This window comes from Diadema antillarum, unplaced genomic scaffold (genome assembly GCF_040938485.1).
Source record: "Diadema antillarum isolate AM-2024a unplaced genomic scaffold, OU_Dant_1.0 seq00000463_RagTag, whole genome shotgun sequence".
Lineage (NCBI taxonomy): Eukaryota > Metazoa > Echinodermata > Echinoidea > Diadematoida > Diadematidae > Diadema > Diadema antillarum.
In genome coordinates, this window is record NW_027271434.1 from 477620 (window position 1) to 495401 (window position 17782).

Genomic DNA, 17782 nt, shown 5'->3' on the forward strand with positions numbered 1-17782 from the left:
TGATATGCCTCCGCCATAATGCATGGTTCTGGCCTATAGTACAATGTCTTGACAATGTGTGATGACAGTTTCACACAATTGGCAAAATATTAAAATGACAGGTTTGACACAAATGTGCTGAATATTCACTTTCCTAGAACTAGGTTCAATTGGATGAATGATTAAAATGTCAGAGTGCAGGTATTTTGGGAACTGATGATTTTTATTTGACTTTTGACCCTTTTATAAGTTTATGCATTGAGTAATTTTCAAGGTATTGAGAAAAAGTATAATTTCAGTATCAAATGGGAAAATAGCATTATCTAAACCTGGCCTTTGACCTTTGACCTCACAGTTCCAAAGAGAATCACTGTTAGGTTGAACATGCATAAATATGTAAGTTTCATGATGATACCTCGAGTTACTTTCGAGATATGGAGGAAAAAGTGCAATTTAGCACTTTCACTTGACCTTTGACCTTTTGACCTTTGACCTTTTGGCAAGAAACTTCCCCAAAAATATACATTGGGTAATACATGCCATACATCAAGTTTTTTAAAAAAAAACCTTTAGGCATATTGCATTTTAAGGAAAGTAGTGATATTTTGAGGAGTTGACCTTGACCTTTGACCCCCTGACCTTTGACCCATGACCCCCAACTTCCCTAGATAATCACTGCCCATCGGTACAAGCATATATACTAAGTTCCATGAAGATACCTTGAACCATTTGCGAGATATGGAGAAAAACATGAAATTTCAATTTTTTTTTTCACAAAATAACCTGTGACCTTTGACCTTTGACCCTGTGACCCTAAAATCCACACAAAGTATTATCCCCCAAGGATATACCCTCATACCAAGTTTGATGTAAAACCACCACACGGTTCTTGAGATATTGACAAAAACAAAACGGGACGGACGGACGTACGGACGTACGGACGGACGGACGGACGGACGGACGGACGGACGGACGACCCGAAAACATAATGCCTCCGGCCACTTCGTTGCGGAGGCATAAAAATCTCATCTAAAAAAATCTTTTTTTAAATACAAAAATACAAAGGATGAATATGTGATCTAACTAAGCCTCAAAAAAAAAATGTAAATGCCAAAGTGGGCCTCGAGTTGAAGGAAAAAAAAAATGAGAAGCACGGATCTAAAGCAACAACCCACAATTTTTTTTGTTAGAGTCCACTAAAGAGCTTTGTGAATGACAGCTAGTACTCTTAGCACATCAGCCTCAACATCCAGGTCATAATGGAACTATTAGGAGGATCTCAAATAATAGGAAGACCACTTTTTGGTAATTACCTGGTGCACTATTGTGACACCTTCTCCAAAATACTGAAATACTAACACCTCCAGCTATGATGCAAATATCTCCCACATGGAAAAAAAACCACACCAATATTGGTTAACATCTTATATAAATTTCCCCCCCCCCCAAAAAAAAAAAAATACTTGCTTACTTCATCCGTCACTCTTTCTAGTTCTAAAATTGATTTTCACAATACGATTCTTCCCCTCCATCTTGCCTATAATATCAGAAAAGAGATGTATGTTCTCTACTTGGAGACTGAGAAACCAACAGTATCGTCACAAACAATATCACAGAGCCCCCCATATCACTAATTGTAATCCCTCTGAATTGAAACATCAGCCCCTTACACTGGTCCTATGACCATATGAATGCTCTCCTCACCAGGATCTGTAGTAAAACTTGCTGCACATAAAATCCTTTCCATACTTTCTGTGGATGGTCATGATTATCTGAATGGTGCAGTAAAAGGTCGCAAAGGTCACAAAGAAGGAGTTGGGCCAGTCTGGGGGGTGAAACATACAAAATGGTCATCACATAAATGACAAACTGTTTTATCACAAGTAACAAACAGGCACAACAACATGATTTTCAAGTGGTCACAAACTTCAAATTTGATTGACTTTGTGAAATCTTTTGCAAAACTAGGTACCAAAGTCAATTCACATGATATGGTGCCCTTTGAGTGTCATACATTAAGAGAAAATAAGAAATGAAATGACCTTTTACTGGCAGAAGTTTTTTGTAATGAATGAATACAAAGATTCGATAGGATTTGTACAATTTCCACAACAGTTTAGATATAATTTATATGCAGATGGCATTAGGAGAGTGCATTGATATACTGTAAAAGTTGAAATTTTCGCGCATTTCGCGCAATCAGAAACTAGCGCGAAAATAAAAGCACGCGAATATTTTTGCTTAGCATACGTTCCTGTGCGTGATGTCTTGATTATGCGGAATTAAAAACACGCGAAACTCTTCTGACCCGGCGAAGCGCGAAAAATTACTCACGCGAAAATATCCACTTTTACAGTAGTGTAGAGTCAATCATTGAACAGCACTTGGCAACGAGGAAGTAGGACATTGTTCTCACTTCTTTTTTTTTTGGCTCCAGCAGTAGTCTTTAGGCTACCTTACATGATGAAATCCACTTTCTACGATAGCGTATATACAGTGCATTCCCATTATAATGCTATAACAAAATTTCAGTTACAATGAAGTAAAAATTCAGACCGCAACATTATCCATTCTTTGTTGTTTATTGCTTTTTTGTTCAGTTATAACGAAATTTCATTACAACAAAAGAAAACTGCCGGTCCCAAGCACTTCATTTTAATGGAAGTCCACTGTATTAACACAATTCAATTTTCTTAGTACAAATCAGATCATTCCTTAACCACTTTCCTTTTCAAAATGATAATATATTTAATATCTAGGAGATATATCCAACACATTAGTCATTCACATCCAATGCAGTATGTCCCCCAAAAAAATTACAATCGGATTTTCGGATTGATAACTCCCAATGTGATTAAACTGTCTAAATGCTACTTCAGGGTCTTAAAACATAACATCTTAGCTATATTTTGCAGAAAACACAGTTCAATTTGGTTAAGTAGTCGCAGAGAAACGTGAATTGTTGCAAAGCATGTCATGGGTCAGATTCTTCCAAATTTAGGACTTGGATGCCCTTGGAACTGCCTATTAATGTGTAAAGATAATGGACAGAACTTGGAGGGAAGGGATTCCTGACATGCTCTACAAAACTCCACATTTCTCATTGACCACTGAAGCAAATCGGATGGGGTTTTCTATAAGATGTAGGCAATGAGTTATAGTTTCATACCTTGAAATTGCATTTGGACTGATTCACTATTTTCAAAGTTATCATTGCGGAGGGTCCCTCTGTAATTTTTGGGGGGTCATACGGTACATTGAATCAACAGCAGAGGGTTACAAAACTGTGAGGGCAGCATGGGATCTTCTCTTACACAGTCACAAAGTCTCACCTTCACTGAGGAGCCTCTTGTAGTAGATGTGTGCAGCCTTCTCTCCGCCCAGAAAGATGAGATTGGACAGGGCCAGGCACATGTAGTTTGGTGTCAGGATGAAGGCAATCAGTCTCCTATACATGGCACCAGATAGATATCTCATCTAAAGGATTAGAAGAAGAGACAGACAGACAGACAGGCAGACAGACACACAGACACACAGACAGACAGACAGACAGACAGACAGATGGAGGCAAATACGAGGAAGAGACAGAGTGAAAGAAAGAGAGAGAGAGAGAGAAAGGGTTTGAAAAAAATATGACAAAAAAGGGAGATGTAGAGTAACTACCAAGAGACTTGTTAAATGCATAGGTATGATATGACTAAATAGCACAATTCAGTGACAGCAAGAATTAGAATGATAGTGATGATGGTGATGATGATGATGATACAAAATATAAGTTGATACCCTCAGCAAATTTATAATATCAATGACCATTATCTATGCCAATCAAATCTGATTATTGACATTGATTTAATCTCTCTTTTCTCAATCACTGGCAGGTGTTTTCAGGTAAGGTCAGATTAAACTAAATGAGAAGAAAATGGCAGCAAAAAGGTTGTAACAAGTAAAGCAGAGATTTCTTTAAAAGTTCACAAAGATAACAGGCAATTTTGGGCCATACACCAACTCTACCTCCAGGAATGAATACAAATTGGCCAACATCAGAGTGAATTGCATACAATATTGACAATTTGTTTCATTTCTATCTGAGAAGATGGCTGAATAGCCCATATTAAGCTGCACTAGCTGGTTTTCTGGACCACTTCACGTCGTTACACACCCTCCCTGTTGCGATGGATGAATGAAGTGATTTTTGTGACTCTCTCATACATGTGACCTCTGTATCATGTCTTATCCGCGGAACAGAGTGTTTTGCCTTTTACTGGAGGGGATGGCATGATTATACACAACATTGCTCGGTAATACCCCTTTCCCGCTGCCCGTCTCGGTGAACCACCGAGAGGTTCCCCGGTGAATTCACCGGGGAACCTCTCGGTGAAAGTTTCAGTGCCGTCGTTTCACACTGCTCTCGGTGAAACTTTCCCCAAGACGGGTTTTCTGCTCGCAACGTGGGTGATCTTATGTACTTGAGTTTGTTGTGCATCTGCGATTTGGTTTTTTCGATCCCATGTTCAGCAAGTTTTCGGAGGAGGGACTCGTACGCGGCAGCGTCAGCCGACGTCCCGCTCAGTTCTTCGTTCACTGCTGCCTCGCTACGTAATTGAAGTAACAGTCTCTCTTCGTCTTTGGTCCACGCTCCAGCCATTTGCAAAATTCCCTCAAATTTCAACAGCACAAAACGTCAACGGATTTCTCCTGCACACTGTAAACCCAGCACTTGACAAGAAAAGCACAAAATACGAAAAAATCAAGCAAGAGGCGGACTGTATCAGACTTTACTGGAAGAGTTAAGAGCTAGACACTAGAGGAAGACGAAGAAGGAGGAAGCATCAAATCGATCAAGTACACTGTAAACCTATATCAGCTTTGTATACAAGGCGTGCTAATTAAACAATACAATGCACAGCACGATGCAAAACAATGCCGTCGCACTGTGAACGCCACATTGCACACGAAACGACATACTATGTAGTGTCGTGTGTATGTTTACAAACACGAATTACTAGTACCCTGTACGTGTGGATTTGGGAGGTCGAGTGCGCGCTAGCTAGCTGAAAACGTGTGCATGACCAGAAACAAAACATGACCTTTGACATAATCTGCATATTTTCCACGGTGTTTCACCGAGACAACCTTTCACGCTGGGCGCTCTCGGTAAACCACCGGGTGATTTCCCGTTGAACTATCGGTGTTTACCCAGGACGCTTCTCGGGTAAAAATTGCCCAAAATTTCATCGGTGTTTCACCTAGGCTTCCCCTAGGTTTCAACCGAGTGACCTTTCACACTGCGGGGTTCCCCGGGTGCCCCCAGGTGCCCCCGGGGAAGATTTTCTTCAGCGGGAAAGGGGTATAAGACTCGGGAATCAAACATGGATCATATGGATAAGGAGGCACACATGCTATCGACTGAACCAAATCACCGCCCTGCAAATGCTCAAAGTGGTGCTCAAAATGCATGAATATAATGCTTCCTACCAGTAGGTGATTGAGGCGCGTCATGTGCGCTATCTTGCTGACTATGACCTCCAGCTGGAGTCCGGCACAGTTGAAGACAGCCCAGTAAACGAGGTGAAGGTCGGTGCCGTGCCAGTAACACACAAACGTGAAGCACGCCACCGAGGCCATACACTGCCACACTATGCCGCTTCTGGACCCTCCCAGTGGGATGTAGATACACCTGGCATGGGAAATGAAATTAGCAGCACAAAACTTTTGCTGTTTCTCAGGCTCACTGATTGGTATCCGAGGACTCTACCAAGTCTAAATACTGGATACATCGCTCATGCAAATAATAGTTGATTTATTTCTCCCCTTTGCCAGAAACTTACGTCATCAGTGGATATTCCTAGCTGAAGAATTCTTGGACACAACATTCAGGATGACCTTTGACCCTTCACCATACTTCTTTCATGGATAAAACTGTCTATTAATTTCTCCCCTACTGAATGTTCCCTAATGATATCTAAAATCTTTCAGCCGAAGTTAAGAGACCTTTAACCTCCTGGGACTTTGCCAATCGTCATATGCAGTATACCGATGCCACACACTTACAAAAACTATTTAGAAAGCATTTCTTCTTAAATTGTTTTTTTTTAATATCAATATGTGAGATGAGAGATGGACAGACTGACTAACAGGCAGACAGACAACCAAGAGACTTCATATACTAAGCTTCATATACTTACTTGACCAAGATGGTATGAAGGCCTCTGTCAAAGTATCTGAAAAAACAAACAGAACATGATTACAATAAGCTGGGAACAGGTAAAATTTCTGTTACAAGGTAAACTTATCGAACATGGAATGCAGAATAAAATTTTAGCCTGTTTATGAATTAGAATATTGACAAATCTGTTTATTAGTAAGCTCAAATTGTTCTGGTTTTTCTTTCGTTGTTCGAATTCTCAGCCCATATTAAATTAATGTCCGTACCTTGATTAAATTGTATTGAAACACAGCATTTTAAAGTGCGATAAAGGGCTGATTTGATGGTATATCATAACTGTCCAAACTCCCTTCTTGCTTGGAATCTATCACTGAGAAACATATCAGTGATTTTGTTTTTTATAATATGACTCATTGAAACCTACTGATACCACTTATAATATACCCATAATACTGTTGCAAGAGAGATAAAAACATCCTGCATCTACCCACCTCCAAAAGTCCTGGAAGAGGTACATCCCCAGGACACAGACCGGTGGAAGAGGGGCATTGACATGATCAAACATGGCGTGTACTCGAGGAAGTCCATACATCACCACATACTTTATTTGGAAGAACAGCAGATGGCAGAGAGCAAGACCACCTGTACAAGGAAGCACAAGTCACAACATCCTGGTAACAAAAAGGTGCAGGAAAATTTCAGGTGGAATGGTGGCACACATGAATTATACTAGTACACTAAAATTGTTAAAGTATCGGTGTCTGTAGTGAAACATACTTCTATGGTCTCCATATTGGGCATAGTATGACATTTCTTTGGACAACAAAAGGTACTAGAAAAGCAATCTGAGAGCACACACCTCCACCACGCAGCTCATTTCCACCCATGCACACATTCTCAAAATTGCCCTATTTTCAAGTTAGCAATTTGTCAAAAGAAGCCTTTCTATTTAGTAGTGTACCTGCTCCAGCTTCCTGCTGCGCCGCATGTGCGCGCTCAATGCGCGTATGTACACCTCAAATATGAGCAGCTTGAACTCTCCTGTTTGATGGCCCTATTTGCCAATTGAAATCCTTGAAAAAAAAAAAATAATCCTGGATCCAGACGGTGGTCCACATCACTGTCAAAATTTCTTGTGCCATTGTTAACTTTCTGTAAGTTTCATTTAAATCCTTTCCAAATTTTCTAGTTACATTGATTTAATTTTTTAGTTTGATTTTTTTACTCATTTCAACATGGTAAAAAGCCTGCTATCAGCTTTGAAGCTGCTTTATAGCAAAGGCTGTGCAAAAGAATTTACAAAACTGAATCAGAAACAAAGAGTAACAGGTACAAGAATAATGATAAAAAACTAATTAACATTTTATTTTGCAGACATACAAACTAATGCTGGCAAACACACAACCTCCTCGGAGGAGGTGATAATTATTTACCTATTGTCCACAGTGGCACACTGTTGAGCAGCAGAGTCCTTGCATGGAAAGCCGGGAAGTAGAGAAAGTGGAGCACCATCTCTGAAAACAGTGCCCAAAAGAGGTACCGTGCCAGCTCCTTCACTATGTGCTTCCACTCTTCATATATTAACATGTGGATTCTCAGATGAATCTGCCACATTAGAAGAGAGTAGTTTCAAAAAAGTGTATTTAATCAAAAGCCAGTAGACTTATAAGCATTGTTCCAAATATCAGTGCCCTTGTGGTTTTGATTTTTAACATTTTAACCCTAACTAGGCTGGGGGGTCATGTTTCATGACTTATTTCTTTTGAGTCTCCCGCATCTTTTGACACCAAATTTGAGATGCCCGGGTGCGCGGTTCTGAAGTTGCGCATTAATATGTACATGCATGTCAGACCAAAAATTGCTCAAAAACGTGAATTCGTGTACAATTTCAATGCAAACTGTGCTTCCAGGCAAATTTCATAAAAGCATGATTATTTGGGGGTTTTATTGATTAAAATCAATTAGTAACATATTTTCTTGTTCGAAACAATGTCGCCGACAAATTTCATCAAAAAAACAATGAAAAACATAAAGTCGAAAAAACAAAGAAATTTAAAAAACGATAAAATACGAAATTTTTCTGATGGCACAATTTTTTTCGCTTACATTTGCTAAGGACACTAAATCGAATATTTACACAAAAAATGTGCCTGTTTCGAGGTTTATTTAGTGATTTATACCAAATTGTCGGATTTCATGCATCATTATTCATAAATTAGCATAATTTAGCTAATTTGGGGAGGGGCCTCCGAGGTGCCCCCCCCCCCCCCCCTTGTCGTTCTGTGCGATGTATCGCTATTGCAAAATGCTATCGCCGCAATGTTTCATGACTCTTTTCTTTCAAGTCTTCCGCATCTTTTGAAACAAAATTTGCGATGCACAGGCGCGCGGTTGCGAAGTTGCGCATACATATGTACATGCATGTCAGATCAAAAATTGCTCAAAAATGTGAATTTGTGTACAATTTCAATGCAAACTGTGCTTACAGGCAAATTTCACAAAAGCATGATTATTTGGGGGTTTTATTGATTAAAATCAATTAATAACATATTTTCTTGTTCGAAACAATGTTGCGGACAAATTTCATCGAAAAAACAATGAAAAACAAAGTCGAAAAAACAAAGAAATTTAAAAAACAATAAAATACTAAAGAAATTTTTCTGATGGCACAATTTCTTTCCGCTTACATTTGCTAAGGACACTAACTTACACAAAAAATGTGCCTGTTTTGAGGTTTATTTAGTGATTTATACCAAATTGTCTGATTTCATGCATCATTATTCATAAATTAGCATAATTTAGCATAAATGATAATTTTTTGAAAAATTAACTTCATGGTACTTTAGATTACATCATAGGCAATGTGTGTGCCAATTTTCGTCGCAATCGCGCGATTGACAGCCAAAATCTGGAGGGGGGGCCTGGGAGGCCCCCCTCTGATTTCTCTACTTTCATTTCACTTGTTTTATTTTCCACCTGAGGTGTCTGGAAAGCCCATATTTAGCTGCACTAGCTGGTCTTCCATGGAGTCCAGTTGGATGTGAGGCGGGACCACTTCACCGGGATACGCACTCAGCATTTTGCGATGAATGAAACGTGATCTTTTACACACATAAGAAGTAACTGAACTCTCTCACACAGGAGACCTTGATTTTACATCCTATCCAAGGGACAGAGTGCTTTGCCTCTTACTAGAGAGGATGGCATGATTACTCACAACATTGTCCAGTAAGACTCGGGAATCTCCAAACCCTGGTCTTTTGGATCTGGAGGCAGACAAACTTTTGACTGAGCCAAATCACAGCCATTCAAACATTCACCTTCATATGTAAAGCAACATAATACCAGAACGGAATTTCCCTTTAAAATCCTCGTGATTCTCAGCTGACGATCCATGGCCTGCCCACTCTCCCATCTTACCTGCTTTGAAAACTTGTCGTAGGAGAGCAGAGGTCCAGTGAAGAAGAGGGGCAAGTAGTACACATACAGGAGGTAGTTGGCGACGCTCCAGTACTGCTTTTGGTCAGGTCTTTTGGCCGCTGGCACGGAGTGATACTGGCAGTATTCTATGGCAAAGCTGAGGTGCCGCAGCGAACCCAGAGCTACCACGTAGATCACTAAATTCATCTCATCGTTGTCAAGTACAAGTCGCTGTGGAGCAAAGTCGAAAGTTTTCTCAATTTTATAATATTTAGGTAAAAACATACAATATACAAAATAAGAAAACAAACTTTAAGGCTATTGCTTGTTAGTAATATACATCTATACTATAATGATAAGAAAGAATGAAGAAAGTCACTAACAATAATAACTTATTGCTTTTTTTTTTCCTCCGTAAAGTTCAGGTGAAGCAGTGTTTTAGTATAACATGGCTCTAGTCTAAATGCAGTCTTGTCATTTTCAGAGAAGTGTGGTATTTTTGAATAAGTACTTAGAAACATGTGTCAAAGATGGACTGGTATCTAATACTTTTCTCCAGTTAAGGTTAGGGTTGCGGGTTATTGTTATATTGACTTATTATGTGAACTCATATTATTCAAATTTCATATTTCAACAAAAAGTAACAACGTAAGTTCACATGCGGTCACACTGAAACTGTGTCAAATTGATCACCTGCTGCACGTGTCTCAAGGATCTGTATTTAATTGAGTTGCTTCCCTCACAGAGATAAAAGCACAATACAGCTTGAACTTTGAAAAACAAACAATCTCATAGTCAAACAAACAAGCACACGTGCATGCACACACACAAACAAACACACACACATACACTCAAAGAAGCTGAAGACTCTGCAAATAATGAGCTTGTTAGCATTTCTCACCTGGAAGTCGAGAAAGAAATCCAAGTTGACACTGCTTATCTGGAGGAGCACTGTGCACCACACTGCTTTGGTGCTGCCTGTACAGGTCACTACATACACAAGCAGGGAATGGCAGAGGAATACGAGCAGTAGCTTGAACCCAGCCATCAGTGTTATACTTGTCAACGCAAACCCGAGCAAGAACAGTGTCCGGTACTGTGTAAGGGAAAGTAAAACAACATGTAAACACATGAAATATTCAAAGAAATATTTACATTTTATACACTAAATTAGCTACTTTCATGAGAGTTTGAGCTATTCTAAAAAAAATAACGTGAGTAATAAAATGCGAACTAATTGAAATATGGCAACCAAACAAAAGAGATCTCTCGTAGTAACTTCATGGCATTAGCACATCAAAGTAAAGACACCTACACATACACACAAACTTTTTATCTATATATTCATTGCTTATTTTCTTTGGAAACTTCAAGTGGATACACCAACTTGCAATGTCCTTAATGTATAAAACTTGAAACACATTGATGGGTCTAGGGCAATTACCCCCTGGGCATTTACCCCGGACCCTTCCCCTAACCCTAATCCTAATCCTGAACCTAATCTTAAACCTAACCCAAACTCCTAACCTTAAACCTAACCCTAATCTCTACTCTGACTTTACCACTAACCAGTATTTAGCCGGGGGGTAATTGCCCTCTGGGGGTAATTGCTCAGATACGCACATGGATATGACAAACATCATTCCCTTTCACAGTGCATACCAAAAAAAAAACTAGAAATGTCGCTATGGCGACTGATGCCTCCGCCATAATGCATGATTCTCCCAATAGGTGTATAGTACAATGTCTTCACAATGTGTGATGACAGTTTCACATAACTGGCTAAATATTGATATGACAGGTTTGTCAGAAATGTCTTGAGTGTTCACTTTCCTCAAACTGTGTTTGCTATAATTGTCTAAGAGTGCAGGTACACATACATGTATTTGGGGAATTGAGGATTTTTACTTGACTTCTGACCGACCCTGTTATCAGTTTATGCATTGAGTAATTTTCAAGGCATGAAGAAAGAGTGTAATTACAGTACAAAATATTTTTTTTCATTTAAACCTGACCTTTGATCCTTAACCTTTGACCTCTGACCTTCTGGCTGGAAATTTCCCAGAGAATCTCCATTAGGTACCCGGTATATTAAGTTTTAAAACTAATAATGCAAGCATTGTATATACTAGTATATGAGGGAAACAGTAAAGTTTTGAAGAGTTGACCTTGACCTTTGACCCCTGACTATTGACCCATGACCCCTAAATTCCCTAGATAATCTCTGCCAGTCAGTACATGCATGTGTACCAAGGTCCATGAAGATATATTGAATATTGATATATTTGCGAGAAAAGTGAAATTGCACATCTTCACCTAACCTTTGACCTTTTGACTTTTTGACCTTTGACCTTATGACATGAAACTCTCTGGAGAATCTTTACACAGTAGTACATGTCTACACTAAGTTTCAATAAAATACCTTCTGGCATTGCATAGATATGGGGGAAATAGCAAAAATTTTAGCATTTGACCTTGACCTTTTGACCTTTGACCTCTTGCCAATGTCACTAAAATCTCCTCAACTAATTGCCCCATCATACATCATCCTTGGACCAAGTTTGGTGAAAGCTGCTTCATCCAGTTTTGAGTTATCACGTAAACAGATAAATTTTAGGATTTGACCTTGATCTTTGACCTTTGACCTCTGTCCGATTTCACTAAAAAACTAATCATGTAATTGTCCCATCATACATCATCCTCGGACAAAGTTTGGTGAAATTTGCTCGATCCAGTCTTGAGTTATCGCGTAAACAGATACAATTTCATGATTTGACCTTGACCTTTGACCTTTGGCCGATTTCACCCAAAATCTAATCAAGTAATTGCCCCATCATACTTTATACTTGGACCAAGTTTGGTAAAATTCCAGTCAATATTTTCCAAGTTATCGCGTAAACGAATGCGGACGGACGTACGGACGTACGGACGTACGTACGGACGGACGGACAACCCGAAAACATAATGCCTCCGGCACCACTTCGTGGCGGAGGCATAAAAAGGTAATCCAACTTTGGAGGGCTATTTCATAAATGTCAGCTATGAAGAGCACAATGTTGGTTGTGAGGAAAGGGGAACTCTTCCTCTTTACATTGATACCTAATTATATTGACAAATGTCATGCATAAACTGAGCACATGATCTTTAAAGAAACCAGTGACAAATTGCACTTTTTTTCTAATTTGAGTGTTATTGTGAAGGAACAAAGAATGTCTCACTGAATTCTGAATTGATGAGATCTAATGCATAAAGTGACAACTATCACTCATTTGACAATTACAGTAAGGGCTTTTCATCACCTTTGGATAGACATAGCCCACGATGCGTCCCAAGAGTGCATGCAGAACTATGGCAATCCACGCACCGTATGAAAAGAAGCTCACTCTCCATTGCGTCCATTCATAGTCAGCTATGTCCTGAGTGAGGCAAAATGCAGTTAGAAGGAAAAGTGCATAATATCAATTGAATCAAAGAGAAGGTCTAATCTAACAATTTGTTGCATCCTCCAGAAAAAGAAGAAGAAGAGAATAACTGAAACTAGCATATACACATCATGAAACAGGCGAGTCGTATAGCATCCAACTATCCAATTAAATCTTGAAAACTTACTTAACCATGAAGGAAAACAACAAAAACAATCCCAACCATCACATAGATATGTGCATTTGAAATAATATAATTTGAATACACAGATTTCTGATCGTCTCCTAACTTTCGTTTAAACATTCTTTAGATATTTCAAGGTGAAAAATTGACCTTACCTTGTCCCGATGGCCAAAAATGAACCAACCATCTTCAAAGCTGACAGAGTAGAGCCTCTCTTTGTAATCTGCAGAAGTAAAACCAAGTCATTGCACTTTTTGACATTTGTGTCAAGAAGTATGAAGAATTAATCTAATCAAATACCGTTATGTTAAAACAGAAAAGCTATTGGATAGCTGCGTTATACACCTTGAAGTAACAAGTTTGCACTTCTTACAAGATTCTAGATAGAGATCCTAATCAATAGCCAAACACAACTGTAAAATGATTTTCATTTTAAACAGTTCAATGGACATTTTCATCACTTTCAGTAAATACAAATCCTGTCAAAATTACAATGCATATACTTAAGGTAAAATAATGGCATACTTTTGGGGAAAACACATTTATAACAGCTTACCATTTGATGCAAGGAACACAGCATAAAATGCTTTTGAGAAGACAGTGATGAGAAACAGTCCGTATGTCAGAACTTCTAAAGATGGAAGCTCTGCATAGTCTTTGGTGACATATCTTTTTACACCTGCATCTGCAGGCGTCTTTTCTTCTGATTCTTCTCTGATGATTTCTTGATCATCCTGCTGTTGCATATTTCCTGTGAAAACAAAATGTAAAATTTGATCAAAAAGGAAAGGAAAAAAAGGCAAATGACAAGTGATGTCTTGCCTGCATTCATCGCAGTTTGTGAGTACACTGTAAAACGAGGAACGTTTGCATGCATTTTAATTTTGCAAAAATTGCGAGCCAAGATTCGCGAAATTAAAATGCATGTGAAAGTTCTGGTCTACGCTATATGCATTGAATGTTAGAGGCAACTTGCGAAAAATTCATGCCGCGAAAATATTGTGTTTTACAGTACTGTTTTTCAATGCAAGTTCATTGACCTTTTGAGAGTATGCCAAATTGTGGACCAAGGCCAGAAAGATGAATTCTGTGTGTTTTTGATTCTGCGGAATCAAGACATTAATACCCGAATAGTGGTACATAGAGTAAGCAAAAATATTTGCAGGCTTTTATTTTTGTGCTTGTTTCTGGTTGCTGTGTGATATTTCCATTGTAATATGTTGTTTTAATACACACACTACATTGAAGGCATTGTGAGTTCATACGAAACAGTTTGAGTCCTACAATTGATTATCTTGATGTTAGACAATCAGTAAGAATATCAAACATGAATAGGAACTTGCATTCATTATAACAGCAATGAACAACACAAATTCTACTTTCAAGCACTAATGAAGGCAAGTGTTGAATACTGAACAATACTGTGTGGGCTGAGCATAAGCATAAATGATAGGCAAAGCTTTTATTGAATTGTATAATTACGACCAGTGGCAAAAAACAACATAAAAGTTCAAGTTAAGTCTAAGAAAGCTACAGAAATGTACAATGTAATGTACATTTATGATACATTGCATTGCAAAACAGTATGTAAGAGAGGCCGCAGATGGCTTTGGCGGGGGCTGGGGCTACAGTGCAGGTTAAAGGACAAGTCCACCTTCTTATACATTAGGATTGAGAGAATGCAGCAATATTAGTAGAACACATCAGTGAAAGTTTGAGGAAAATCGGACCATCCGTTCAAAAGTTATGAATATTTTAATTATCTGCGAAGTCACTGCTGGATGAGAAGACTACTACAGTGTATGATGTCACATGCGTACAACTATATAAGGAAAATAAAAAGAGAATTTCACAAAACTTTACTTTTTGAATAAAGTGCACATTCCTTCGACTTGCTACTGACATATGTTAAGGGTAATATTATTCCCCCTGCCTTCTGAAAGAGAGAAGTCAAGTGTTCTTTTGTTATGCGAGAAAAATGGAAATATGTTGATTTTTCTTTATTCTTTCTTTATATCGTTGTACTCATGTGACATCATAAGCTATAGTAGTCTTTTCATCCAGCCGTGACTGAGTAGAAACTTCAAAAATTCATAACTTTTTAACGGATTGTCCAATTTTGCTCAAACTCTCACTGATGTGTTCTACTAATAATGCTGCATTCACTCAACCCACATGTCTATGAAGGTGAACTTGTCCTTTAATGTGGGGATTAAGGGTCGTACAATGGGAAGAATCCCCAATCCCAGAGGAACTCTTCTTGAAAAGGAACTCTTCTTGAAAAGTTACTCATGGAATGGTTTTTGTGATTCCGTGAATTCCCCCGCTTCCCCCCCCCCCCCCCACGTAGGATCCTGCTCCCACGCTCATTGTTTGTTTGTTTTTTCATAATTTTTAAAGCAAACAATGTGTGCCCCCTGCCCCTGTGCGTAGACGTACAATGTTTAAGTACCGTAGACGTAAGTACACAGCCCAACCCTGTCGCTGCACATTACTGTATGCACGAGGAATAGGCGCGGCTGTGGCATTGCATGGCTCCGCCTCTTAGGCCGCGTTTATAAGATTTTGCGTGCCGAGAATCACTGTTTTGAAACACGGTTTTGTCAGGAGAGTGTTTTTAATTCCCCCCCGAGTGTGTTGGGGCTCTCGCTCAGACTGTGCGACTCATTCTGGGCAGTTTGTTCCTCAGCAAAAGGTCGCGCGCAAGGCACTGTGACGTCATTTAAACAGTGTTTGAGATTGCGGTTGCGTTTATAAGATTTTTGAAACACTGTTTAGTGTTTCTACAGAAACACTGCACTATAAAACGCTTGAGCTGTTTTGAAATGCATTTTTTTGTGCGTTTCAAAACAGTGTTTCAAAACACTGTTTCAAATCACGGCTAGCATTTATAAGATTTGTTTTCTTGCTAGAAACACTGTTTGGCCAGAAACAGTGTTTCAAAGCACTGTTTCTGGCCAGAAGAATAGTAACGCACCCTTAGTCTTACTCTTAGCTGAAGAAGCTTTGCAGGATCAGGATTAGGACAACCCGGCCCACGCCCGCGCCCGCGAAATTTGATTCTCACTCGTTTATTGTCACAACCAGCGAAGCTGTTTTTCGCTGCAGCAAAGTCGAAGTCATCAAACTTATTATATAAATACATCATAATTCACACATTTTCGAAATTATTCAAACTGTAAACGTGCAAGTGTACGTCCATCTCCGATAAATGCGATCAACAAACTTCACACAAACAAAGTCACGTCACCATGCATAGCGTTGTTCATGATAGTCCCACTAATTAATTTCTACGTTCCATCGCAGAATGTGCCTTTCAATAAACGGACTGATCTGATGAAATCGGCATAAATACGAGTTAATTTATTGATCACCCAATTTCTGTACGCAGAGAGGTAAACAAACCATTTATCTTGAATGAGTGGTCCATAAAACCTAACATAATATTCACGTATTTTAACACACTTTCCAATTTACTTACAGGCGTCGTTAGCAACGATTTCTTGGGATTTTTGTGGAATTTTGATCTTGGACGATTTAGGCTCGTCCAAAGAGTAGCGCTAGCTTGCTTCTCTACACTGGGCTCGTCCACAATACCGGTATGTATAGAGCACTGACCTCAAAGCAAAGAGATTTTTCTCCTCCACACCACTGGGGAAAATCTCTTTGCCTCAAAGAGATTTTTCTCCTTGGGGAAAAAAAATCTCTTTGACTGACCTCTACTTATATTAATAGGAGAGGTTCATAGTGGGTATATAAGTGGTACATAATGTGCAGTAGTAAAATTTGTTTTTGTTTACCATTTTCTTCTTTGTTGAAATGTTTGAATATGTATATGCATGTAAATATATGATATCTTTTCATTTTTGAAGCGCCATGAGCACTGAAAAGTGTACCTGTGCGCTATACAAGTAGCCACTATTATTGTTATTATTATTATTATTAAAAGTAATACCAGTAGTGAAAGTAATGATTACTAAATAATAAAAATAAAAACAGCAATTATCATCATGATATTGGTAACAAAACAAAAATTGCAAGGTAGGCCTGTAATAGAACTGTTTCTTGAATCGTTTCAATTTCTGAGGGCTTTCTCCCATTCACAGTGAAATAATTGATTGTTGCCTGATGAGCTATCAATTTTGCCTTAATTTTTCCTTGTTTCATATTATTCGATCATAAAATATCAATTTACCTTTTGCAGATGAAACAAAAACCCAGCATTAGTGCTATAAAATAGTTCTAAAATGTGAGTTAGGAATAGAAACAACCATTGTAAAAATCTGAATTGGTAAAATTGATGTTAAGTATTGTTAAATATACAAAATATGATCAATAGTTATAATAAAAATGTTTCCAGACTAAACCGTCTACAGTTACAGTTTGAGAAAAATACAGATTTCAATCTCTTTATCGCAAAAATCTTATTAAATGCACGATAGGATGTTTTGTGGTACATGGTGTACAACAGACCAACACATAAGCATTAGATGTCACATCTTGAATGTTTTTTAATCACTGTTCCCAAAGGTAAACAAGACCTTTAAATATGCTAGCAGTGACTGTTTTGTTTTTTTTCAGTATCAGTTCGTTATTTCTTCACTGTAGGCC

General features: G+C 38.6%; 1 protein-coding gene across 1 annotated transcript; it reads right to left on the reverse strand.

Moving 5' to 3' along the window:
• Positions 1–1650: 1650 nt before the first annotated feature.
• On the reverse strand, positions 1651–16685 carry LOC139733205 (protein-cysteine N-palmitoyltransferase HHAT-like). The gene is made up of 12 exons (XM_071644042.1): positions 16653–16685; positions 13728–13922; positions 13327–13394; positions 12865–12981; positions 10467–10661; positions 9566–9796; positions 7579–7750; positions 6637–6787; positions 6165–6200; positions 5455–5656; positions 3312–3456; positions 1651–1804 (listed from the first exon to the last, which is right to left on the reverse strand). The coding sequence occupies exons 2-12, from the start codon at positions 13915–13917 to the stop codon at positions 1680–1682; spliced, it is 1632 nt and encodes a 543-aa protein (XP_071500143.1). The 5' UTR covers positions 13918–13922; positions 16653–16685; the 3' UTR covers positions 1651–1679.
• Between the last annotated feature and the right edge of the window lie 1097 nt (positions 16686–17782).